General features: G+C 46.4%; 1 protein-coding gene across 3 annotated transcripts in view; it reads right to left on the reverse strand.

Moving 5' to 3' along the window:
- The window catches only part of disp1 (dispatched homolog 1 (Drosophila)), a 389,371-nt gene that overhangs the window by 295,172 nt on the left and 67,676 nt on the right, over positions 1-26,523 (reverse strand). For 2 of the 3 annotated variants that reach the window (XM_069703060.1, XM_069703061.1), the window contains 8 exons: positions 13,978-14,007; positions 13,171-13,294; positions 12,606-12,733; positions 10,013-10,107; positions 9,164-9,261; positions 7,464-9,053; positions 7,100-7,363; positions 4,598-6,977 (listed from right to left, as the gene is read on the reverse strand). In XM_069703060.1, the coding sequence (XP_069559161.1) occupies positions 5,178-6,977; positions 7,100-7,363; positions 7,464-9,053; positions 9,164-9,261; positions 10,013-10,107; positions 12,606-12,733; positions 13,171-13,294; positions 13,978-14,007 (4,129 nt within the window). In that variant the 3' untranslated portion in view covers positions 4,598-5,177. Of the gene's footprint in view, positions 1-4,597; positions 6,978-7,099; positions 7,364-7,463; positions 9,054-9,163; positions 9,262-10,012; positions 10,108-12,605; positions 12,734-13,170; positions 13,295-13,977; positions 14,008-26,523 lie in introns of those variants that run through there. The other variant, XM_069703062.1, reaches the window with a different exon arrangement.

The raw sequence follows: 26,523 nt of genomic DNA on the forward strand, positions 1-26,523 counted from the left end.
CTGCCCCATGGCCACAGCTAATATTTGACCTCTGTTTAAGCAAATATAATTACAGGGATTTTCACGCAAGCCTGAGGAGGGATCCTCTGGGGGAAGTGGACTCATCTTCACTGCAGGGATTGATGAGGAGGAAGAGGAGGAGGAGGAGGAGGAGGAGGAAGGCAGCCGTGGATGATCAGAGGCTGAGGGGAACACAAACTGAGCTGTATGAGTCAAAATAAGATCTTTCCTTCAACACAGAGGCATCAAGCGGGCCCAGTGTGGGCGCTCTGCTTATGTAATGTGTTTTATAGGGCTTGTTTGTATGTGCAGGTTTGGTTTGGGGTCGAGCGGCGTGACGGGGGTGGGTGCAAAGAGGCAGCAACAGCGTGGTGGTACTTTTCCTCCCTTCTCCAACACAGAGAGCGACTGGAGGAGCGTTTGTGCATCATCGGTTTATTAACCAATTTTTCTTATGAGTAAGGGTTGCAGCGGAAACAAACATTTCACATTGAGCCTAAAAGCCTCACGATGAGTTTATGGTGTTTCCACAGAGGTGGTTCCTCTTTCAGCCACAAGGTGAAAAAGAAAACACTACGTTTGAGAATTCAAAGCAGCTTCAGAAGCCGGGGGGGGGAAACCGTCTCTGGAATTCCACATCAAATGAAAAGCAGCAAAAATGATTTTGATTGAGGGCCTGAGAAAGATGAAGATGACTGACTTCAGCTTTGTGTCCCGGTGTGAGTTCCCCATCAGCAGTTCTAATGTAAAGCAAAAGTTCTAATGTAAAGCAGAAGGTATCATTCCAGAGACAGAGGGAAACCGGGGAGCAGAAGGAAGAGAGGCTTCTTCTCCGCACAGATCTCTGAGGAAACAGGTGACTTCTCCACTTGGTCGGTGAAGATTTAGTGGCAGGAACAAAAAAGGGAGAGCTGAAGAAGAGGATGTTCTGTCTGTCACCTGTTCAGAGAGGAAGCTCAACCATGGTACCCTAACAGAAGCTTTGTGCCTCTGGTACCCTAAAAGGACCTTTATACCTCTGGTACCCTAACAAGAGGTTCTTTCACCTCGTACCCTAAGAGGGCCTTCGTGCCCCTGGTACCTTAACAGGAGCTTTGTTCCCCTGTAACCCTAACAGGAGCCTGGTCCCCTGGTACCCTATTCAATTCAATTTCAATTCAACTTTATTTATATAGCGCCAAATCACAACAGAGGTCATTTCATGGCACTTAACACATTAAAGTCCTTACAGCAAGACTTTACAATATTATACAGAGAAACCCAACAATTCAACAATTAAGCTAGGAGGGAAAAAAAACCCTCCTCTTTAAGGGAGAAAAACCTCCAACAGAGGGAAGGAAAAACTCCCTCTTAACAGGAAGAAACCTCCGACAGAACCAGGCTCAGAGGTGGGAGGCCATCTGCCTCGACTGGTTGGTGGTTAGAGGAGAGCATAGAGAGAAAAGGACAGCATAGAGATAGAAGAGAAGAACTGTTGGTGAAGACGACAAGCGCAGGGCAGAGACATGCAGCTCCATGACGGGACATCTGCAAAAGAAAGAAGAGAAACTACTATGGAAACTACTACCATAAGAAGAGCTTAGTTCCCCTGTTACCCTAACAGGAGCTTTGAGTCACTGCAACCCTTAGAGGAGTTTCATACCTCTGGTACCCTAAAGAGAGCTTTGAGCCTCTGGTACCCTAAGAGGAGCTTCATGCCTATGGTACACTAAGAAGAGATTCGTGCCCCTGGTACCCTAACAGGAGATTCGTGCCCCATGTACCCCAAAAGGAGGTTTGTTCCCTTGTAACCCTATGAGTAGCTTCGTGCCCCTGCTACCCTAACAGGAGCTTCATACCTCCGGTAACCTATGAGAAGTTTCGTGCCCCTGGTACCCTAAGAGGAGCTTGGTGCCCCTGGTACAGTAACATAAGATTTGAGCCACTGCGACCCTAAGATGACCTTCATGCCCCTGGTACCATAAGAAGAAGAAGAGCTTGGTTCCCCTGGTACCCTAACAGGAGCTTTGAGCCACTGCAACCCTTAGAGGAGTTTCATACCCCTGGTACCCTAAAGAGAGCTTTGAGCACCTAATACCTTAAGAGGAGCTTTGTGCCTATGGCACCCTAACATAAGATTTGAGCCACTGAGACCCTAAGAGTAGCTTCATGCCCCTGTTATCCTAACAGGAGCTTCATGCCTCTGGTACCCTAAGAGGAGCTTCCTCCAATGGGGCTATATGACATATATAAAAGTCCTGAGAGTGTGGGAACAGCTTATGTCCACACCGCCCTGTGAGTGCGAGCTCTTGGAAGGAATGCAGGGTTGAGCTTGGAGCAGTTCTTGGATGGGAGACTGGCACTACAAGAGTTGATACTTTTTCAATTTTATTTCCCCCAAAACTCAAACTACCAAAATGATCGCACCTTCTTTAAGCCCCTGCTCCTTCATGATTGTGTTTGGAGGGTTAACCCTACACCCTGCGGTGTCCCCCAGCCTACAACCCTAACCCTATACCAGGCTCCAGCCTCTCACATAACCATAACCTAGCACTCTACCCCAGCCTACAACCCTAGCACTAACCCCAACCCCATCCCAGCCCCCAGCTTCTCACCTAATTTCGATTACAACTGAACAAATAGATTATATTGAATAAAATATTTTTAATGTCATGTGACTCATGGGAACGTTTACTTCCTGCTTGCCCCTCTGGAAGATGTCTTCCTCAGAGATCATTGCTGTGTTCAAAATGACATACTTCACTTAGTAAACTAATAAATAGTGCTCCTCCATGTTAGGACTCTTACTTGTGTAACGCAGGAGTTTTGACAGGCTGGTGTCGTTTTAAATCACACACTGCCGTTCTGCATGTGAACACATCACCCACCAAAATATCTACAGCTTTAATTATTTTACCCAGAAATCATCATGTTTTTGTGCCCTCTGTTTAACACACTCAATAAACACACTAATTCTTCTGTCCAGCAGCTGTAGTGAAAAAGAAACACTTTTGTGAGGTGTTCAGGAACAGCTGCAGCTTCCTCAGACGTCTTAATTTGAAAATTCTTCATGTCCATGGTCCCGGCGCTTCCTCTACGTAGCCAAGATGGCAGCTGTCTAGAGTGAAAAGTGTCCAGAGTTTTACACTTCTTTTTTGGACCGTTTTGAGCGTGTCATCCTGGTACTTGCAGTGTGCTGCATGTTTCCGTACTGACAGTGTAAACGCACTGATGCACTCAGAATAGTGAGTGTTAGTACACAAGTTCAACATCTGGAACACAGCAATAAAGTAACAGGGCCGAACCATGATACTACCACCACCACGCTTCACAGAAGGGATCAGGTTCTTATGCTGCAAACATAACACTTCTCATTTAAACCAAAAAAAAAATATCTATTTTTGTCATATCTGTCCACGAAAGCCTCCTGACTTGTCCACCTGTGTCCTGATACTCTTTTACAAACATGTTGTGAATCTCAAGACTTTGACAGATCGCTGTTCTTTAAATAAAACAAAGCGCCCACTCACCTGATTATCATCCCGCAGACCGAAAACACCTGCATCCAACTGCACCTTCAAATCAGCTGATCATACCTTCTACCACGCGGGTATGTAATATTGGACCATTTTCCCCGATAAATAAATAACCAAGTATAATATCCTTGTGTCATTTTGGATCGTCTTTATCGCATTTTAGGACTTGTGTGAACAGCTGATCATGTCTCGGTATATTTTTTAACGGTCACTATCGTATAAAACTAACCGTTTAACTAATCTAACCAACGTAATATAAAAACGGGCAGAGTTTGTGTGTTTGGGAGACGTACGCAGTGAAATGCATGTGCTGAAATTACGAGGAGAAAAACTTGGGCGTGAACGGGTTAACCGTGTTAACGATGGTTTGGCGAAAGCAAACGTACAAACCACAGCCGTAAATAGGTCTCGTTTCAAAGAGAAAACGGGCACAACAGTCAGCAGATTTTGTTCCAGTGTTGCCCTGGACACGTTACAAAAAAATAACTCACTCAGAACATATATTTGTTGGAGCCGCCGCTGATGGCAGCTGGGCCGCTTTCTTGTGCCAGACTGTTGTCTCCCTGTAATTAAAGCTGTCTGCCTCAGCAGGCCTGCAAGCGAAGAGCACTTCTTTCACTTGATGTAATGATGTCATTTTATGAACCTCACAACACAAAAGGATATATATATATATATATATATTTTTTTTTTATCCATCTATTAGCCCCCTTCTTAAAATTATTTTATGATGAAGGTTTTATCTCTGCGTGTAATTCCCGAACTCTTAACGCTTCCCGAGTAGAAATGCTGTCGATGACCACGGCGAAAACGAGATCAATATCACGACCGGTAATAAAAGGTGATCGTTATTCTTGTGTAAATCAAAGTCTGCGCGAGGAGGGCGGCCCGGACCGCTTCAGATGCAGCCAATGACCCCTCAGGCCGTATGTAACGGATAGCAGCGAAGGCGCCAGCAGTTATGAGACAATGAAACAGGTGTACACGGGTACCCATTAGAGACGCTTCTCTTCTTTGAACGGAGCCTGTTCTCATTTTATGGTCTGAATGTGTGTACACACAACAGCAGGACAATAGTGATTAAAAAAAAGAAGACATTTTAATCATACAGTACACGTGTTATCTGAGCCGTGTGGCGACTTGAGCACGCTGACAATTGAGCATCAGTCGCCGTGAATACAAAAGAGTGACAGGCAACAACTTATTTTTATCAGCTTGTAAAAAAATGTGGCAACGTGGTCGTTAAGATTGATGTGATCACATCTGACTGCTGCACACGATATCACAACACAAGACGCGGGACCTTTTCATGTCGGTGCAAATGGCTGCTGGATGAGGACGTTGAACACTGGCATTGGAGGCGTCTGTAGAAACAACACGAATGAAGGAGATTTTTCTTTTCTGTGTGTTTCTCTGTAAAAATCAGACCAAGACTGTGAAGAAGTGGTGAGCACGAAATTAAACTGTAAACGGAGTCCGTGCTTCTTTTTTTTCTCTTTTTTCTCTATGAAACACACTGAGGCACTTGGTCAACAAACACATCCCACAGCTTGTATGATTGCACAAAGACATCGAATGTGCTGTTCAGGGTTTTTTTTTGGGACAATTTGCTCTGGATCGAGTTTTTTTTAGTTTTTTTTTTATCAAAACATCAATTTATCATCAGCATAAGCTTTCAGCAGAGGGATTGGTGTTTATTGCGAGAGGAGACACGCCGGCTTCACTTTTTGGCACGTTGAACTCTGAAGCTGAATTGCACTTCACTTTCAACGTCCTGTTAAAACAGTAGAGCTTCTTTGGGGAGGCAGAGGACGCCCGCTCTCTTTTCGAGTTCTGCTTCCACTTTTTGACACTTTCGTCCCGTGTGACGGGAATACCTTCGAGGTTCTCCTGGTTGCCAGGGATTTTACAACAAGCGTCCGTGTGCGTTGTTGTTTGTGTGGTCGTGGCCGATGCGTGATTATCACCACAACAATGGTCACTGTGTCTCCCCCTCGACCTCTCGTGACAGGCTGTCTGTGGGGAGGGGGCGGGGCATGGAGGGTGAGGTTGTGTCGGGGTGAGGGTGCTGATGTTTCGGTGACTCGTTTCCTGTCTCTGAGGTTCTTCTTCTCCCACAGACTCGGAGCCGGAGCCGGGTCCTGGAGCTGTGTCCGGGTTGGAAGCCGGACTCGTGGGTCTCTGTTCTCGGACCGAACCCGGCTGCAGGTTTGCGGTGTGGACGCAGTACTTCCTGAGATGGCAGGTGTGGGCGGGTCCTTGCCTGGGGGTCACCACTCTTCCCTGGGAGCAGTGATGGAAATGGGTGAGGGGACAGTGGACGTAGTGCATTCGGCACTCCATGTGCGTGTAGACTGGGTCCAGGTTTGTGGGTAGGAGGGCCGCGTTCTGTTTGCTCGGGGTGTTTCCTGAGAGCGGGTAGAGCTGAGGGGTGGGAGGACAGGACGCAGAGTCCTGGGGAGGCTGAGCACAGGAGTGGGGGATCCACTGCTGGAGCAGCTGAGGAGGAGGAGGATCCCCACATGTGCAGTTTGTGTTTTGAGAGTACTGGCAGCGGGACGGTGTGCTCAGTGTGGCTACCAGCCCGTTCTCTGGGCCGGTGTCAGTGCTCTTATAGTGGATGTGTGAAAAGGGGGCGGGGTGGTGGTGCAGAGCGATCCGGTTGTAAAGCTGAGTACACGCCTCGTGCTCCTCTTGCGGTTTATCTTCAGCTTTCTGACTGGACGCCAGAGGCTCCAGCTCGTAGCGCTCCACCTCCCCGCTCTTGCTGCCCAGCTGGTACTTCCCCAGGCCGGAGCTCTTCCCCTGAGGTGGGGGGCCGGTGGAGGTGCCCTCAGAGAAGGACTGACACTGCAGCTTTTTGGGCAGTGGTATCTGGCCACAGGTGCCCTGAGGCCCCAGGCAGCGGCACATGCACTGAAAGAAGAAGGTGGCGAAGGCCCAGCTGATGCACATGATGAGCATCATGAACGTGCCCAGCTGCGTGTAGGCTAGCACGGTCGAGGGCATCATCATCGCACCAGCGACGAAGGTGGTCAGCGCCGCCATGGCGATAGCGGAGCCCATCCGACTGAGGGAAAAAATCACCTTCCCCTCGCGGTCGGGCTCCGGAGCGAGTCGGTAGGCCACGCCGTAGTGGACGGCGAAGTCCACTGACAAACCCACGGCGACAGAAATGGTAACGGACTCCAGGACGTTCAGCTCCCAGCCCAGAAGCACCAGCGATCCCACCGTCACGAATATGGTCCCGGCGATTGACAGGATGGCGTACAGGCTGATGATGACGTTCCAGGTGGTCAGGAGCATGACGCTGAAGGCCACGGCCACCGACAGCGCCATGGCAACCAGAGTGCCGTCCGACAGACTGTCTTGGAGGTCGTAGAACTCCAGATTGCTGATGAACCAGCCGTGGCTGAGGCCTGCCGGGGCGTAGCGCAGCTCCTCCGTCATCCAGGCATCCACCTACATCACAATCACAGTCACAGTCAATCAAGTCAGAAACAAAAATGAGCCCGTATGTACAGTGACATCATAAAAATGTGAGATATATGTGTATGTATGTATATATATATATATATATATACCTCGCGGTAGAACTGGTACATCTTCTCATAGGCCAGTGTGAACAGATAGGTACTCTGGAACTCTAAAACTATGGCTCTGATTGTGTCGTTGATGTCAAATCGAGGTCCGGGTGTCTTGCTGTCCAGATGGTAGTTGGTACTCCGGTCCAGCTCCATGATGGCTCTCTTGATGCACAACTCAAAGACTTCCTGCTTGTACGGGAAGGTGGACTGACTGCAGCAGGGGTACACAGAGGCCTCCTCACAGTCCTGGTTCTCCATCCACTGTTAGGATCAGAAAAATTTGAGCTGTATAGGTCAGGTGACGCTTGACGGTTAAGGTTTGTTGTGTACATATTGAGTACACACCACACACAGTACTGACCTGCTTGAACGTCTCGATGAAGCAGCTGGTGAAGTCCTGCTCCTCCGACTGGTGGACGAAGCTCTGGTTCCGCAGCTTCTGGCAGAAGTTGAGGATCCACAGCTGAGACGCTGGACTGGCAATATTGAAGCTGCTGTCCAGCATCAGCTTTCCCTTGTTCTTGGGGTTCAGGGGGTCTCCGTTGTCCACAGGGGAAACCCCCCAGATGATGGTGATAGGCATGTGGAGGTCCTCGCCGTGATGGACTCTCTCGAACATGAACAGTTTTTTGTACTCTGCGTCGTAACGCTCAAAAGGGTGAGAGGACCGGAACACCTGGAACTCTGCCAGCTCCAGAGATGGGAGCTTCATCTTTGGGTTCACACAAACCACGTAGGCCCCGCCCACCGTGATGCCGAGGAACCAGAAGAGCCAGAGGTAGCGCAGCTTGATGACGACGCAGGGCAGCACCTTCTCGAAGAAGATCCTGGACGCCTCCGAGACCGTGAACAGGCATTTGTTGGCCTTCTGGCACAACCCGGCCCAGAACATCTGGGTGCAGTAACCACTTTGCTGGTGTGGAGGCTTGGAGCAGGGCAACATGTTGGGCAGGTAGCGTTCGTGTAGCACCACCACAGCGGGCAGCCAGGTCACCATGAGGATATAGTTGACCAGAATGGCGGTACCGGCGTAGACCCCGAAGCAGCGTATGGCGGTGATGTTGCTGACGTAGTTGGCGTAAAACGCTGCAGCGGTGGTGAAGCTGGTGACGAACATGGAGAGGGCGGCATGCTGCAGGGTCACGCCGACCGTCTCGGCCAGCTCAGCGTGCGGCTTATCAAACTTGGTGTAGTTCCACACATCGCAGAACACGAAGGCGTCGTCTGCGCCGATGCCGACCAGGATGATGAGCGCCGTGAGGTTCATGAAGGGGAAGAACTCAAAGTTGAAGACCATTCGGTAAAGGAAGTAGGACACGATCAGAGAGCTGATGATGGCTATGATTGTCATTAGGGTGATGAAAACGGAGCGAGTGTACACGCACATGACGAGCAGGACGATCACTATGGCGATGGCGGGGTACACCGTGTCCGTGAGGAGGTAGTCCTGGAAGAGGTCGTGTTTGATGCCGAACTCGATCCCCGTGACTGTGGTGACGCCGTCCGAGGAGTTCCAGTTCTCGAAGTTGTCCAAGTAAATGTTCATCATGGACTCTCCTTTCTCCGTGGGAGAGAAGAGCATGCTGTACTTGAGCACAGGTGGAGGATACTCCAGGCTCTTGGGACTCAGGAAGTCTTTGTCCACCAGGAAGTGGAGGATCTGGTAGACGGCGTTGTACCTGGTGCACTTGCGCGGCACGCTGGCGCACTTGAGCTGGTCTTTCCTCCGCAGGGCCATGTCCCAGCAGTCCGGGCTCAGGGTGCCGTTGTGGTAGTACTTGGCACACGAGCGCAGGATCTTCAGCGTGTGCGACACGTCCCGCTCCGTGATCTTCTGGCAGGACGACCTGTTGGTGAGGACGGCGATGTAGTTCCCGAGCGTCCAGCTGGGGCAACAGGAGGCGTCGTTGGTGCGCTGACAGAGACTCCAGTAGTCACGGTGGGAACGCACCTGCGGACACGCAGGGAGAATAAATACATACATGGACAGAGAAAGACGAGAAAGTCTGATGATGGCAACAACATCATTACCAGTTCCTGACCACGACAGAGGATACATACTCTGGTGTTGTCCAGATTGCACATGGATTTGATGGCCTGAATGCTCCACAGGTTTTTCCCCTCAGCCGACGTGAACACCAGTCTGGAGTAACTGTCACCTGCAGAAAGAAAAGAGTTTCATTACTTAAATAGGAAACCATCCTTCCTGGATTAATACAAGTTGGGGAAAAACAGGGAAAAACAGTTATTCTACCATCTGACACACAAAGACTGTGTTTTTGGTAACTTTTCACCTTAAATCCGATCCAAAAGCATGTCCTATTGAAAGCTAAATTATTACTTACGTGTCTTTTCATAATGTTAGATTGGAGAATTTATTTTTTAAAATGTATTATAAAGCAAGTCTAAGTGCTATAAATATTGCGAACATGTCAAAGTCCTCACAGAAATGAAGACTGTGCTGAGCAACTGTAAGTTTGTGATGTCACAAATTCACATTGATGTCATACGTCCGTTGTCAGCACGGCCCACTGTCCGACCTTTTATGTAGAAGTAAAGAATGATTGGTGATTCCATTGCAGAGATACCACGCTACAACACTTAAAAAAACCTGTGGTTGGCCAGGGTGTACATCACTCCAGCAAGAATCAGCCAATCAGAAGAGAGCGGCACTCATATCAATATGCCTTAAAGACACAGACATAAAACAGGCTGTTCTTAGTACAACTACACTGAGTTTTTGGTACTTAAAACCACAAAAATATCTTCTTGGGAATCAAGACTGTAAATACAACATCAGAAAAGTGTAAAATATTGAACCTTTAAGATCGCCCAGGATCTTTTGGGGGTTGTGTTAGTTTTACCCATCATAGAACATGCGAGTTCTCTGGTCTGTATTGAGAATCTCACCTGGCACATCACAGAAGAACTCTTTACTGAAGTCCCACTCAGCTTGCCGTTTGTCTCTGTCGAAGTGGTCCTCGGGCCACCGGGTTTCTTGGTGGCTAGAAAACAATACGCACAGATTAACATTGTGTACATGACCTAGATTACAGCACAGTACTGTGAAGATGTTTAAGGCGCTGAAAGTCAAACGAGGATCCTTTTTTATTAACATTAAGAATATTGGTAAGATTAATGGATGAATTATTAACGAAGAAATTGATAGCAAATTTTATTACTCAATTTAATTTCTTTCTTGAGCTTTACAGCACTTTGTAAGATTTCTGAAACTAATTTTGGAAAAATCATTGACATCATTTGTAAAATATTTTATGACTTCTTGAGAAGAAAATCCCCGCTGAGGGAGGGAAAGGGACCATTGCTCTTCTAATCTATCCAAACCCACAAAGACTCAGGAAGGACAGTGACGTATGATTTCGTGAGTCATGTGACAGAGAACAGAGACGCTGCTGTGACCGAGGCTGCAAAGTGACCGTGACACAAAGTGAAGGAAGCAGATTTGAAGCTCAGTAATTAAATAAACAGCAGTAATAGCCGTTCCCCTCCCAAATCAGATGAATGACTCACCACGGTGCGAGCATACTGCTGTCATTATTATAATAATCCTGATAGTGGCTCTGATTGAGCAGGGGGCCCGATGCCGACGAGTCTTTGGAGTGTGTATGTATTGTGTGTTTAGGTGAGGATTACGGATGAGACAACCCTTCTTTCTGTGTGTATGTGTGTTGTTTTTTTAGGGGCCACAGTCTCGACTAGAAACAGGAAGGCTGAGTAATCAGGTGGCTGTCAGAGGGAGGGGATGAAGCCTGCTGACAGAAGCAGAGCTCCTCTCGTACACGGAACGCACATAAGTACACAAATTACATCTGAGGACAGACGCGTGGAGCGAGACGGATGGGAAGACAAAGGCAGCCACAGACGCAGCAGGAGACGGAGAGAAGGTCCATTATCCAATCAGCGGAGTGGAGCTGCAGTTTTTAGAAAGTCTAATCTCAACCACATGGAGACGGGATACCTCCTCCTGCTCCGGACCAGAATCACAATCCGACGGGTGTCACTGTGTCATGTAGATGTTATTCAGGGGGCTTACGGTTTGTTTTCAATGTCATAAAATAATACAACAAAAGAAAACCGTTGTTGTGCATGAGCTCAAATAAGTGAGGGTGACCTTATGTACCAGACGTCAGCAGGAATTCGGAAGTGAGCGTGGAGGCGTGCAGAGTGAACGCAGTCGTGCAGACAGAGAAGTCACCAGACGGCCATCAACGTGCAGAGGCCTGCTCCTGATTGGTGAACCGAGTCCCGCTGACAGGAGACGGAGGACGACCTTGTGGATGGACAAATCTCTACTTTGTTCCCCTCTTCTTTCAGGAGGGGATTCAGACGTTTCAGCGTGTCCGTCAACGATATCCTTCAACCCTCCCCCCCTCTTCCCCCCACCCCACCCGCTCTCTCAGCACTACCCCAGCCTCCGACCTGGCCTCCCCTTCAACTCCTGCTGTTGGCTCGTATCGTAAGGCAACATTTAAAACAGCCGCCTCAGAATATTTGGGTTTTGTTTGCAGAAGGCAAGTTTGAGTTTTCAGTTCCAGAGCAGCTCATCAGAGTTTGTTAAATCAACACTGAGCTTATTTGTTCGAGGTGTGTGTGTTGTGGGAGAAAAAAAGATTCCGTTACTACAATTCACCATGGCAACGGGTAAATAAAGAGCAGAGCCTCCATCTTAACCTTAACCTAAAGTATAGGTAGAAAGATTAACATTTGACGATATGCATTTATCTTTAAAAACTGAGCAGCAGCACCGAAAGAATAAAAAAAAAAGAGAGATAATTTTGCACTTGCTGGAATCTGTATAATATACCAACAAAATTAATTGGTGTATATATGTACAAAACAATGGTGGAAACAATTTCAGATGAACATATAATATTCCCTATCAAACATAGAACATAAGTTTACTGTGACTGTAAACTCAGTAATAATGATTTTAGGGATTTGCTGTTAAAACAGGATGTTCATTCAGTCCCACCAATCACAACAGGAGAAATGATTACTCAGAGATGATTGGCTCTTGGCTCAGCGATGACTGTAATGTTTCTGTGCTGAAGGTGCAGCAGAACTGATGGACAAGTTGTCTGCAAGATTCAAGAGTCAGCTGAGGATGAATCCACGACTGTGTAACACTTGTGAGGACGCAGATCCTCACGCTGTCTGCGTCATTAAACTGATAACTGACTGATCATAAATGCTGTAACGTCAGTAAAGAGATACCAAAGCGCTCTGATGTTCCAACGAGGAAATGAAATGCTTTATCAGACGTCTTCAGACTTTGGCAGGAGATGGACAGAAACTCTGCATTTACTGAAGAAAACATGCCGGTGAGCTGGTTAGTTTCATAGAGTGTGTTACCACGGCAACTGAATCTGAGTTAAAGTCATCTCTCTTTCTAAAACTTGAAAACTGCTGCACTGAAAAACTGCTGCTACACAGAAGCTCATCGGGCCCCGTGTGTGGAAGTGTACTGGTGTGTGGACGTTACTTTTTGGCCTGCTCGTCAGCGTATTTGAAAGGGTAGTTGGCCAGAGTGGCTTTGTAGCCTGTGTTCTTCACCATGTTGTTCCACGTGACCAGTCGCTGCCCGATGGCAGTTCCCCGAGGCTCAAAACCCTTTTTTGAAAAGAAAGAAAACAACAATAAGCTTTAATGACAGAAGTTACTGCTTCTATGATGCTGATACAGATTTACAGTATCTATGTTGCAAAAATGATTATTTTAGTTGTAATACAATGGGCTCGACAAACGTTTAGTAACATTACACAGTTCAGTTTGCTTGTTCCACCCAAGGTGAGCTAACAGAAGCATCTGGATCTCTTTCACAGGGAGCTGTTGTCAACATTATTCCTCCTAACACACAAAGAGAACAGGAAATACTCCACCCTGCCTCATAAAGTTAGTACTCCAATACTTCCAAACAGCTTCTGGGGTTCAACTTCTCCTTGTTACATCCACAGTTCATACATCCTGCTTACTCCAAATCTGGAATAATAAAGAGTTATTATTCATTATTCCAGAAAGAAGAGCATCATGGTCTCATCTGTACTCACCAGCAGCGGGTCAGAGAAATCAGGCAGGTCAGGCACCAGGACTCCCACCAGGGCACAGATCACGATGAGCACCGTGCACACCCCCAACACCACCACTGGCCAATCAGCTATTAGTTCGGCATAGCTGGAAACAAGACGGAGACCTCGAGTTAGTAAAAACACAAAAGAAAAACCTGGGACGAAATCTTATTTAACTAACAGGTGCAAATATGTACGATGGAAAAAAAGGAGACCGTTTATTCCATACAGCAGGGTGTGTAGAAGACAGACGATAAAAGTAAGAAAACATTGCTTTGACTTCTCAGTTTCCCTCTTCCTTAACAGTTACATCGAACCTGACGATCCCCGTTTGGCTGATGCGTATTTCAAATCAGAGATAAAAAGGAGACATTTTCTCAGAATTATAAAATTTGAAGGAAAAGTCATGAGATGGAAAGGAAACGATCAGTTAAAGTCTCCTCCATCCTGGATTTTCTGAAGGCTGATTAGAAAGTGTAAGAAGCATTCTGGGGTCCTGCGGTGTTACTGAGACTCTCCATCCCTACACAAAAGTTGTCGCACTAGTTTCTCTGAGATTTTACTGCAGCGTAGTGGACAAATGAGGCGATCCGAGGTTGCTGGTTACCAGAAGCCAAGTACAGGGAGAAACGCACAGCTCCCATCAATAACTCTCATGACTCACTGCTGAGGAATGATGGCTCGGCAACAGCAGTGATGGATGGATGACAGGAATAAAGGGAGGAGGAGGAGGAGAGCATTGCGATCCAAAACATCAATAGGGGAGAAAGGCTTTTTGGCAGGTCTTACCTTTTGGGGAATCGAAAGGGCCTTGCAGGGCTGCAAAACAGAAAGAAGGAGATAAATCAGGTTTACATTTTAAAGTCAAAGCAACAGCCAATCAAAAACAGATCTGCAGAGACTTGAGCGGGACTGGACATATTTCCTTCATGATCTGCTGTCTTTTCTTTTCGCAGCCCGAGCGCTCACCTTCGGTACCGGACGGCTGAAAACATTAAAGCTGACGCGGCTGTCGGAACCCCTTCCCACTCAACTTATAATACTCTTTCTACTAGTCCCTCTCTGATGTGATGGACAGGCTTACATGGCTTGTGCTTAATATACTTGTGCCACACAGACAACCCAAGACGGAACCAAGGTATAAACGTCTGTACAACAGAGGGACACCAAAACTGAGAGCTCCTGACTGGATCAAACTGATCCTGACAGATTTCTGCCTGAACCAGATCTGAAGAGGATATCAGACAAAGCCCCAAATGTTCCCAATAAATGTCAAACAAGCATTTGTGAGTCTTATCTGAACCAGCAGGAGGAGGCAACACATAACCTACGACCTCACATAAACTGGTTCAGTCCAGTCCAATCAATCAGTACAGAGCTCTAATGAACACCCAGATGTAGTGATCATTCTCAGATTATATACGCACACAGATAGACATATATTAGGTGTTCAGACTGCCAGCCCAAATCTGATTTCAGTCAGATCCACATTGTATCCAGATTGATTTTTGAAAGTCTGAACAGCAAAGACCATATGAAACTAGATTTTTGAAATCCGGATCCAAACCACAGTCGAAGGCGGTTTGAAATGTGATTCCGATCAGATTTTTACAGCTGCGTCTCCGTCCGGACGCTCTGCTGCTTCAGATCGGATATACTGCATCACTCGCCATGCGACACACGGCGACGGCGTCATTTTAGAGAGAGCAGAATCTACTCTACCGCTCTGTCGAGGACAACGATAACAACAGTCCGCGAACAGAAACGCAAATAAACTGTCTGCTGCCACTTCCCTGCCGTGTTGGAAACCCATGTCACCGGCGTCGTTACCACAGCAACACATGCAGATAGGTTGGTGACGTCTGGACACGCTACATCTGATCTGTACACTTGCAAATAACAGTGTGGCAGTCTGTCCTAAGGATGTGATTTGAGAAAAAAAAAATCAGATTTACCTGCAGTAACTAGTTTTCATCTTAACTATCACACTCTGCAATCAGGCTTCCTGATAATGTTGGACTCAAACCACACACACACACACACACACACACACACACACACACACACACACACACACACACACACACACACACACACACACACACACACACACACACACAGAGGCATACGAGGCCTTCAACTGTTCGGGATCTGTCTGGATTTCTCGTCAGCTCCCTCTGGGAGCGGTGGGGGAACGTCCGGTATGCCGGCAGCAGCAAACGCCCCAGGAGGAGGGGAAGAGGAGGGAAGGAGAGGAAGTGGGAGGATCAGATATGGTCACCTGATCACAGCGGGGTTGCAGGAGATAGATGATCTCGTCTGAAGGGGACCAGGGGAAATAGAAACATGGATAAAATACACAGGGAGGAGGGCAACTAACTTGGTGAGATTTGGCCACCTGGTTAAGACGAAGTTAATCATGGCGCCCCCTGGCGCTACACGAAGGTAGATTCAGTAGGTTTAAGAGTCTTCACTTCACTGTGACTCCATTAATAACAGACAGACTCCCCCTCAGACTGAAGTCACAGGGAGTGGATTCGACATTTTTAGACCAAGTTCTGTCAGAAAAGGCATTTGTAAAGATAAATGGTCAGCTTTAATAGCACTAAAAGGATTTTAAATACATGTCTTATCATCTCAGATTATATTCACATCGATACAGTACAGATCGAGGACTTAATTCACTCCTCCAATGGCCCAGAAGAACAGGAAGTGAGTTGTGAGGTCACCTTTCCTCTGCAGCCAGTCAGGTCAACAGCACTGTGGACATTAGAGCTGTGATTTAAGAAACATGGCCGGAGGGGCAGGAGAGGCTGCCGTCGTATCTTTGGCCGTTTCTCCGTCAAAATAAAATCCGGAGAATGTTATAATTAGTGGTAATGGGAAGCACAAATGAACACGAGCTATTGGCGAGGAATTTTACTCCACGGGGGCGGCTTGTAAGAGGGCAGTAAATCCCTTTTAAAGTTTCACTGCGCACGTTAATATGACAGCCAGATGTCAAGTGGCACAGGTTCAGAGCGCAATCTGCCAACACAAGTGCAAACACTCAAACTGGGCATCTTTTTCTCTGCTGCTCCGGAGATACAGAAGTCAAACATTTATAAATCATGAATTATACAGTAGAATCTATTGTTTGTATTCTAGCTTTGTCCATTCAGTTAAATACCATATTATTCCCTGTTATGATCATTTTGTTCCCTTTAAGTTGCACAGTGACCTTTGACCTGGTAAAAAAAAAAAACAATGCCTAATGCAAACCAGCTTTCCCTGCCCTCCTTTGAACGAGTACTCTGTAGTGCTACTGCCAGTCCCGCCAGGATTTCGTGGAGGTTTTTTGTGTGATTATCGCCATCCAAAATGCTGGATTCTTGCGGCGGAGTTTTTCGCAGTAAAATTGTGGGAATTTGAAAATATTGCAAGTGGAGACAAGAAAATGTGATTGATTATTTACCTGATAAACAATGATATGTAAACCGTTCCTGTAATAATAATCATGCTGCACATCACAGAAATATTTTTGTTTTAATCTTTTTTGAACTTGGGGAACCATGGGGCTCAGTTACCAAAAAAAAAAAAAATCCCATAAAAGTGAAGGTTTACAGAACAGACAGACTGTGACTGTAATATAAAATACAAAAAGCTACAACTGCTGTCAAAATAAGAGCTTTAGATGCTGTTTAATTGATGTTAATTCAACACACAGGTTACTGTATGCACAAAATCAAAGTGCAGTCTCTTACAACTGGATTTCCTGTCTCTTGGCTGTAAGCCCTTGAACTGCAGACCTCAGGATAGAGATATGATCCAGAATGGAGGAGTGGGAGTTATTGGAAACACTTGGAACAGATTCATCAAAGCGCCGTCAGGCATTTCTGTTTGTCTACTAAAGGTCTGTTTTGAATTTTGCTCCGCAACGATACAATCAGCCAATTGGACAGATCCACCCTGGAGGACTTCTAAATGACAAATACAAGACAGATCAAGAACTCGACAGCGACAATTCATCAAGTTCTCATTAAGCTCAAGCCAAGCTGGTAAATTGAAGTTAATCTCTGTCCCTGAGACTTATGTTATTTTGAAATGAATCTAAATAAACCAAGGATACATCACTGTTACCATCAAGCCTTCTGCACATGAAAGTAAATGAGGAGGGGGGGGGGGGGTTGAAGAAAAACGGAAGGAAGGTGGCGGCGGCAACAGAGAGCAAGTGTTGACTGATGATCACAGAGGCTCTAAATTCTCCAAGATGACAAGCCACCGTGTCGGGTTTCCTCAGGACGATGCCTCCAAAGCAAACTTCCACCGCAGACTCCGTCTCTGTCCAACTTTCTCTCCATCGGCTTCTGCCCCCGCCTCTTATTTTCCTCCTCTCCCCCCTTGAGCCCCGAGTAACCTTTCAGTGTTATTGTATTTACCAGAGGGAGAGTGTTTCGGGATCACTGGGCTAATTAATAAGGTAAACACAGACCGCCAGCCGCTCACTCAGCGCAGTGCTGATAGAGGAGAGACACGGAGAAGCAGCTGGAGGCCGAGTAACACCGAGGCTCGGCGTCACGGCCCGACACTCGCTGGAACTTTGGCCCGTCCCGGACGGACGCTGACGACGGTGAGAGGAAGTCTTTGGCCGCTGATCCGAAATGGAGGTCCTGGAGTGCACCGTGTGAGGTGTACAGCGGCGGCCCCGTTTTGACTTTTTTAAGGGCAGGATATGAGTAAGATGAAGAAGTTTAAAGTGTGAAGTGTTGTTCCATCATGTTCAAAGGAAAAAAAAAAAAGGTTTCTACAGATGTTCTATTGCCCCACTTGAGGCTGAGATGAATAGACTGCCACCTTAGAAAGAAGCTAACGGGTGATGGGTGCACGGGCCGACAGCTCCTTTCCACCAGTTCCGTCTCCGACCTGCTGCCGGAGTGAATCGCTGTCATTAAAGTCAATGCTTCCCAGAATCGGGTCGCCGTTCTTGTCAGAAGCCGCTTGGAGACTGCGGGACGCTGAACAGAGCAGATCAGCCGAGCAGAAAGTCAATCGGAGAAAATCAAATCAAATTCCGGTGTGCAAACTCACGATGGTGAAACCCATCACTGCATCACCGTCTACATACAAGCATTCTCCTCCCGCTTCAGACACGGTGTGTGAAATAGTTACGCAATAAAGAGGATGATTCATGTTTTTAATGACTAAAACACAGCAGGCTGCATTAACTTTGTCTGTAGGCTGCAGCACAAAGTAGGAAATGAGAACAATAAACACACAACGGACAAAAAAGAAGCTGTTTAACAACATTTACCCAAAATAGAAGCACAGAAATGAAGGAAACGTGACCAAATCAGGAAGGAAGGTAAAACGGGCTGACAAAACTCTCCACGTCTGACACGCCGCCGGTGGGATACGAAGTCGTGCAGAGGACGGAACGACGTGACGGGCGCGTGTTCAGGGGAACGTGCAGGTGAGCGGTGAGTCCCCGGTTCAATCCCCGGCTGGGGATTCACTTCATGTCCCTGCTTCTCTTTCGAATGAAGGCTTAATGAAGAAAAGGGCGAGACACGGCGAAGTTCCGATTGAGTCGCTCCTTCTCTGTCCGTTAATGCTGCAGCGATGACAAAAAGATGTCGTTGGACTCAACGCGTATCGGTGAGAAATGAGCTTCTTCATCTGCGCGTCGAGCTGCGACAGCTTGTGTGCAAACAGTATAGCGGGAGAAATCGTCCAGGAACTGTGTGGAAAATCTGCCTGGTGAATGACGACGACCAAACGTGTCCACGAATGTCTGTGTGTGTGTGTGTGTGTGTGTGTGTGTGTGTGTGTGTGTGTGTGTGTGTGTGTGTGTGTGTGTGTGTGTGTGTGTGTGTGTGTGTGTGTGTGTGTGTGTGTGTGTGTGTGTGTGTGTGTGTGAGGCTTCAGAGGCCGGGGTGGGGAGCAGGGGGTTAGCTGTCACCAGACGGGCGGGTAAATATTTCATGAACAAGGCCTTCAAGTCGGAGCAGGAGCAATTAGTGTCAAGCACTGGGCTGCCCGGCCCGCCTCGCCCTGATTAGTGCCTCGCCGGAACGCTGCACACAATTAGAGGCTCGACCTAGCCGTGAAATAGGTCCCGGCTACCAGCGCTCCCGTCCCAATGACATCATGACACGAGAGAGGCAGAAAAAACACTGCAGCGGGGCTGATAAGTAGGCCTGTGTGTGTATATTTATACAAAGACTCTTGTGGCTGGAGTGCACCCGGACGGATGACATTAATACGACTGTAAATATCTAAGAGGCCCGTAGGAGGGAGGCGGGGGGGTAAAGTGACATCAGCGTTAACATTTTGTGAAAACAGTAAATCATTCTCATGTCTGAATATCAGCTGTTTAACGTCCGCATGAGGAGACAATAAAGTCTAAACGGAGCATTTTAGGAAGCACGTGAGAGGTGAGTTCTGTTCAACGAAAAGGCCTGAAAATGAATGAGAGTGAAATTGGCTGCGCAGCGTGTCTGTAAACAGATAATAAAAATCCAACTGTGGAAACACTTTTAAAGCTGTAACTCGATACATTAAATAAAACAACCCAACAACGGGCATTTCCCCAGAAATGTGACGAGTAAAGATACGCGTGAGAGAAATCGTTCATTTGTTTCTCAGCGATGAAAACGAAAGAGCGCATGTTGTAGCCCGAAGCAGGGATCAGTGTTGACAAGGGCTCGATGTTCTGAGGTGCATTAGCTGCAGCCGTAACACACTGTGATTCATCGAGCATCGTGTTTCTTAACAGGCCTCCAATAAACACTGGAACAGGCCTGCGCTGTTTAAACACAAAGTTTAAACGCAGGTCAGCCGAGGACACTCGGCTCTCGTTATCACACGGGAGGAAACACAAGCAGACCCACAGGGCACGTTCACAGCAACAGCAAAAAAAGAGCTGTAACTGTTCAGCACTGGAAGATCTATGAAGCTTCTTCTCACATATGATATCAAATATGATTTTTTTTTTTCTAGGATAAAAGCAACAAGCTTTGACTTCTAAACATTTTTTCACGTTGGGATTTTTGCTTAAAATACTCGCAGATTCGTTTTCTGTGTGTTAGCTGATCATTTGAAATGTTCTTCGATTAATTAGTCTCTACTCTTGAGGAGTAAAAAGCAGATGTCAGTGTGTCTGCACCTGCCATTCCCCTGAATTCTTGGAAGTGAATTACAGCCGCGCACAAATTCCAGGCTTACAGGCGGGATTGGAGGACTGTAGCTACAAGCTGTCAGTCAGCGCGACGTCTTTATTACGGCCTCATCCTTAACACTTGAAGGCTCACTGACACGGAGCGCGGCGAAGTCTCCCCGTACTGTGACGAGATCAGTTCCTGGCTGAGAGTATTCTGGATCCTGTGCTGTTCAAAAGCCCTTATTAATAAAAAAAATTAAAAAGCCAGTCGATATGTGGACGCTAGCAGGAATCTCTGTTCCAGATGAACGAATGTGCCAGGCCAGAAAACCGGGCTCCAGAAATCCTTCTTAACCTGCCAACCTTACACTGCATGGTTGACTGCAGCTCTAAGCAAGCCAACTTCCAGCTGGTATGTGTGGTCAGTGAGGTGGCAGGCTTTCCTAGAAGACCTCCGGGGGGTTGGGGTGGAGGAAGCGATGGTTTTCACCTGCTGCTGCATCCCTCAGCTTCCTACCGCAACCATCAGACCTGCACTGAAATGACCGTGGATCGGGAGGTCTTGATTAAACATGGTCACCGTGCGAGAAACCAAAAACCAAAGAACGACATGAACTGCAGCGGGCACATTTCAAAACCGGACCCCACCCCTCCAAAAACAAAGCTGGTTTACTCCAGACCGCGGGGAGAGAACTTTCTCGTCCGCGCTGAATTCCCCCTTTTAAAGCAAAAGCTCCTTATTAAAACAAGATGAGTCATTTAAACCATTATTTAACAAAAAGCTTGAAATAACAGACGAGGGTGCGGGTCCAGGCAAAGGCAACGTCTCTCATTTGAATGCTACTGATAATGCTGTTGGCTTCTGATGTGCAAATTAACTTCAACATGTGGGCAGCACAGCCATCATCTTGTATTAACGCATAAAAATGAATTAAAACACAAGCAGCGAAGCAGCCTAAAGAAACTGTGAGCCCGTTTTAATCTAGGCTCACCAGAATAACGAAACTATGATCTGATTAATCTCACTCATCTGCTCATTTTTATATGAAATCCAGCTCATTAGAGGCAAAATATGAATAATAGTGCACTGCCATGAAATGTTGCTCGTACCCAACTCGTCTATGCTCTGCTGACATCTGATCTCCTGATGACTCAGACGCCACCTGCAGCTTCACTCTGACGTTCTTTGATCTCCTTCATTAGCAGACGAGGAAGAGAAAGAAGAGCGCGATGTCGAGTTCATTTTTTTTTTTTTTGTTGAAGATTGATTTTTCACCCTGCACCACTATTCCTGACTCTCCACATCATTGATCTGTTTCCCTTTGTGTTCGTTTTGTTTGACTCGGGGTCTTCTGAGGACATGGGGGCTGAGGGTTCATCATTTCTCCCTTTTTCCCCCCCTCTATTCATCTGTCTTCTCAGCATTTACTAATGTTTATCTGATAGATTTTGTTCTTTTCTCTGAGTGGTTGGTTTCGGAGCAGCGCTGTGATATCTCGGGTTTGTCCAGTGATGAAGACACCCATGTAGCTGCTGCGTGTTCCCGCCTCGTCTATCAGCTGTAATTTACACAAAGATCAACTGTGCTGTATCTCAAATAGAACAAACATGGCGTTGGATGCTATTTCAGCAAAGACGATTTTAGGAAACCTGGCCGGAGTTCAGGCACCGAGGCCAAATGAAGATCTGTCCTCCTGACTTCTTCAGACAGTCATTGTGTGTGTGCGTGTGTGTGTGTGTGTGTGTGTGTGTGTGTGTGTGTGTGTGTGTGTGTGTGTGTGTGTGTGTGTGTGTGTGTGTGTGTGTGTGTGTGTGCGTGCGTGTGGGAGAGTGTTGCGGTGGGGTGGGGGTGTCTGGAAAATTCCAAGCAAAAGTTCACAAAGTGCAGAGGAGGAAATAGAAGCGAAGGGAAAAGGTGGTTCATAAAGAAAGCTGCTGTTTATCTCCCTATTCTGTTAGTTTCAAACAAACATTAATATATGAATATGGTGGTCAAATAAAATCTATAGCATCTATATGTAGTAGACAATGTAGAGTATGTAATGTGTACTATATATTCAATTAAGAAGGAACGTCAATTCAATAAAGTGTTTATTGCTGTGTCAAATATCCACCTGGTGATATTAGGAGATAATGAAAAAAAAAAGAAGCATAATTGGAGTCTATTTTGATAATTGGTACCCATCATTGTCAGTAATCTCTTTGTATACTTCACTAATAGGTTTCGTAATATAGTTATTTACACCCTGTGTATTTTTGTTTTCAAAGCCTGAAGGGGAATCTTACATATTTCTATATTCAATGCTAATAAAAATCTCTTCGTTATGAGGTGTATCATTAAACAATGATTAGCCATATATTATAATAGTGGCATAAAATGAACAAACAAAGACAATTGAATTGTTCATCACAGTTATTTGGATGATAATTAATCCTCAGCTAAAATTGTGTGATTGAGACGTCAGAATGAGAAGCAGAGAAAAACTACGAGCTGCTTTTGGGTCCAGATAACGACACTGAAAAATAAATGTCGGTGCAGATGGTATGTGTCCAACATTATGCAAATATTTGGCATCTGGTATTATCACATTTTATTTTTTGCTTTAAGACACACCTATGAGCACAGTGACTCAGTATCCACATTATTCTGTCAGCTCCTGCGTCTGCACAGCCTCTACTAAATATTCTGGTATCCATACAACAGCGAAATAAAATGCAGACTAAACAAATGATAAATTCTATCAAAGAATAGAAAGAAACTGTCAAAGAAACTGTTAGAACCAGGTGGAGATTTCCTCCTCAGTGTCTAAAAAAGCAGCAGTTCACTCACTTAATAACTGATTCTCATGTGGTGGAGCTGCTCCGGTTGTTTTAGTTCGCTCATATTTTTCTGCAGTTCATTTGGAAAAAGAAGTAAAGGCTGATTCGCACAAGTCCGCTTTTTTTTCCCAAATATCCCCCGCTCATCTGTGAGCCGGCTGCAGCCACAAGGACATATGTTCAAGTCGTGTTATTCAACGCCATAACTTTGGTTGTGTAAATGATAAACTGCAGTAAGAGAAGTTGTATTTTCTTGAGCTTCCTGCTGCCTGGTCAAACTATCATTTTTTTTCTTTTTGGCACACAGTATGTTCTCTGCTTACAGCGTAACATTTTATCGGTTGTATTATAAATATAACAAGGAACAAATATGATCGTTGATATGCACTATTTACAATTTAGTACTATTACAACCATTTATTTAATCTGTCTATAAAGTCCCTCCCCTTCCCTCCCAACAGATCAAAGAAGATAAAGGCCTTCTAACTTAAATACATTTTGCTACAGTCTGGACACATGTAGTATTTTATCCCCCTCAAAGTGCTCTGATCATCTGAACCAGCCAGCAGCAGCGAGCAGTAGTTCTCCAGCTGAGGCCCAGCTAGCTGCTCAGCCGGCTTATCAGAAGTTATGACAACGTCGGGCTTTGATCCTGCTTTTATGGGACAGCGGGGGCCTTTGAACTGGGGCAGCTATCTTTATGGGCTTTGCTTCATACTCAGGAACTATACCGTAAGACTGAAGGGGGGTGCAGGAGGGGTACAGACAGATTTGAAAATGGCTGCAGGAGAAAACGAAAACCGAATAAAGCAGAACCGTGAAGCAGACAGAACACGAGATGGAAAGAGGAGCGCGAACAAGCAGAGAGCACTGAGGGGAAGAGGGACAGCAGAGACGTCCTCTGCTTCACCTCGTCCTGTCCATCTGTTTTCATCTTATCTCTCCTAACCTGCATCAGCTCCCACGTCCAGCAAGCCAAAAAGTTTATGAAGAGTCGTTTCACCTGACGTCACAGTGCGTGGCTCCTCCGCCACCACATAAATCAGTGAGGTCAAAGGAACCCTGTGGACTCTTTGGTTGCTCATGCTTAAGAGAAACGTACACACGCATGGATCAACACAGCTCTAGTGGCACTCGGTGGTATTGCATCTTAAGACACTTCCGTTACTTCCACTTTTATGTAGAGTCTATGGCAGCAACACAGGATGTCAGCAAAGCCAGGGAGAGGAAGTGAGCGAGCAAATGTAGACGTAAACAGTGCACGAAGCTAAATATTTTAAGGGAGGTTTGTAATGAGGGAAAAGTCTTCACTGAGTGAATATAATGTACTTCTTGTGGAGCATCACAGCCTTGTAATATTGCTGCATATTCAACTAAATCTAAAGCAATAAGGCTATTATACCCACTGAACAAGGTAATGGTTTTTCTATACACATTTGATAACATTATTATCAATATTAATACATTTTGTTCACAATACACATTTATTTATTGTATCAGTTATTTGGAGAGAAATGTGTCTATTGCTGCATTTTCTATTAGTTAAGGGCAACTCAGTGCATGAGCTGTGAAACAGATGAGTCCACTCTACTCTGAGCCAAGAGGAAGGCAAACTGGCCAGGAAAGACGCACCTGTAGTTGCCACGACAACAGTCCATCTGATGAGCTCGATGGTTTTGTACTCATCATGGCTTTTTTTTTTTTTGCCTCGTTTCCACAGACCACGGCGTTCTTCCACCTGCTTCAAACTATGAGCCGAGCTGATGTCACTGAGCAACAGGAAACAGGCCGGTGCATTAAAAACTCTGATATACAAGCAAACTATAAAATACAGACCGTCTCTCCAAATGAGACTTTAACTACGGAGTTGAGGGAGAGAAATAACGCACGCGTGTTGGACGGCACTAAAATCTCAGACCGGCGCAGGACATTCAGAGAACTAGAGCTCAAGCGGATTTCTAATGTGCAAAGTAAAAATGACCAAATGTTACGACTGTTCATACAGTATGTATCCCGGGATAACCTTGTAGCTGCCAGAGCTTCTACAGTACAGAGGATTAGACATGCAGGATGTCAGTAAATCTCCCCCATCCATCACAGAGCTTCCACACACAACCCAGGAGACACAAAACACACACACACACACACACACACACACACACACACACACACACACACACATACACACACACGCGCTCTATCTCCTCTCTCAGTTGAGATTATAAAGGCTAAAGGAATAAAAAAGGCTGAAAACAACAAATCAGGTAAAACTGCAGAGTTGAACTGAACCGGACTGTTAGCTTCTCCGCCAAGAAATGATCTGTGAGTGTAAAAGGTTCATCTGAAGATTAAATCCTGGGTATATAAAGGCTAACCCACCGTATTAACATACGCGTGTGGAGGAAATGTTCATCAAACAACACTAGCAGGCCCTTATTTGGACGAGACAACTGACAAAGCTCAGCTACGCGCCGGCCCAAAAGGCCTCCAAACAGTTGTTATTCTTAATAATGCGCAAAGCCTCGTCAGGCTGACACCCTGAAACGCAGAGCACACGGATCGCTTTCAGAGGAACCCTCGCCGGTCGAGGCTCGCAGCTGTTCAACGGAGGGAAAGATAAAGGGAGACAAAAGCGAGGAGGTAAAAAAAAATATACCTCTTCAAAAAGTTGCAAAATGAAAAATGATGAGCTGCTCTGCACTTTGGAGTCGTCGTGTTTTCATGCAGTTTCCCGCGTGTCGTAGCAACCGCAGCGCCAGCAACGTTGCTCAAGAGCATGAACGCTGACCACCCCGGAGACGGCATTCGGAGGGAGTGAGGGACGGGAATTTTTGCCGTCTGACGAGGCGTGAATCTAAAGCAAGCGCACGGGTTGCCGTAAACAACAAGAGCTGTTGGGAGAGACGTCGGTGAGCTGGGAAAAGGTTAAATACCCGACGTGACCCTGGATGCTTGAGTGTCAGCGAGCCGTTTGGTGGCTGCTGCCGGGTCAACAACGCAGGTAGACGCAGGTTAGCTGAGCCCCGGGTGCCCCCGAAGCTACACGTAACACGTCTTATGCTCATTCTCCTACGACGCGGTCACTGCATCTACCGCCGTCGTGTACTCATCCCCGAAACCGGCCAACACTCTGCCACCGCTGCAACTACCTACGGCCCGTCTCCACCTCAGTGTTTCTTCCTGAGTACAGAACATATATTTTTTTTAATTGTTTTAATGAACAATTATTCTGCGCTGAATGCTCGGCGATGTATTCAGCGAGAGATGAAAAATATTAATGTTTTGGACAATTGGGGTTCGACCGTTCCCCCCACCCCCCGACTGCAGTGGCTTAAAGAGTTTCACCTGCTGGCAGGAACCGAGCTGACTGAGACCAA

The sequence above is a fragment of the Brachyistius frenatus genome, unplaced genomic scaffold (genome assembly GCF_029030835.1).
Source record: "Brachyistius frenatus isolate BFR_SWC_R1_liver_20210118 unplaced genomic scaffold, ASM2903083v1 Contig_44, whole genome shotgun sequence".
Classification (NCBI taxonomy): domain Eukaryota; kingdom Metazoa; phylum Chordata; class Actinopteri; family Embiotocidae; genus Brachyistius; species Brachyistius frenatus.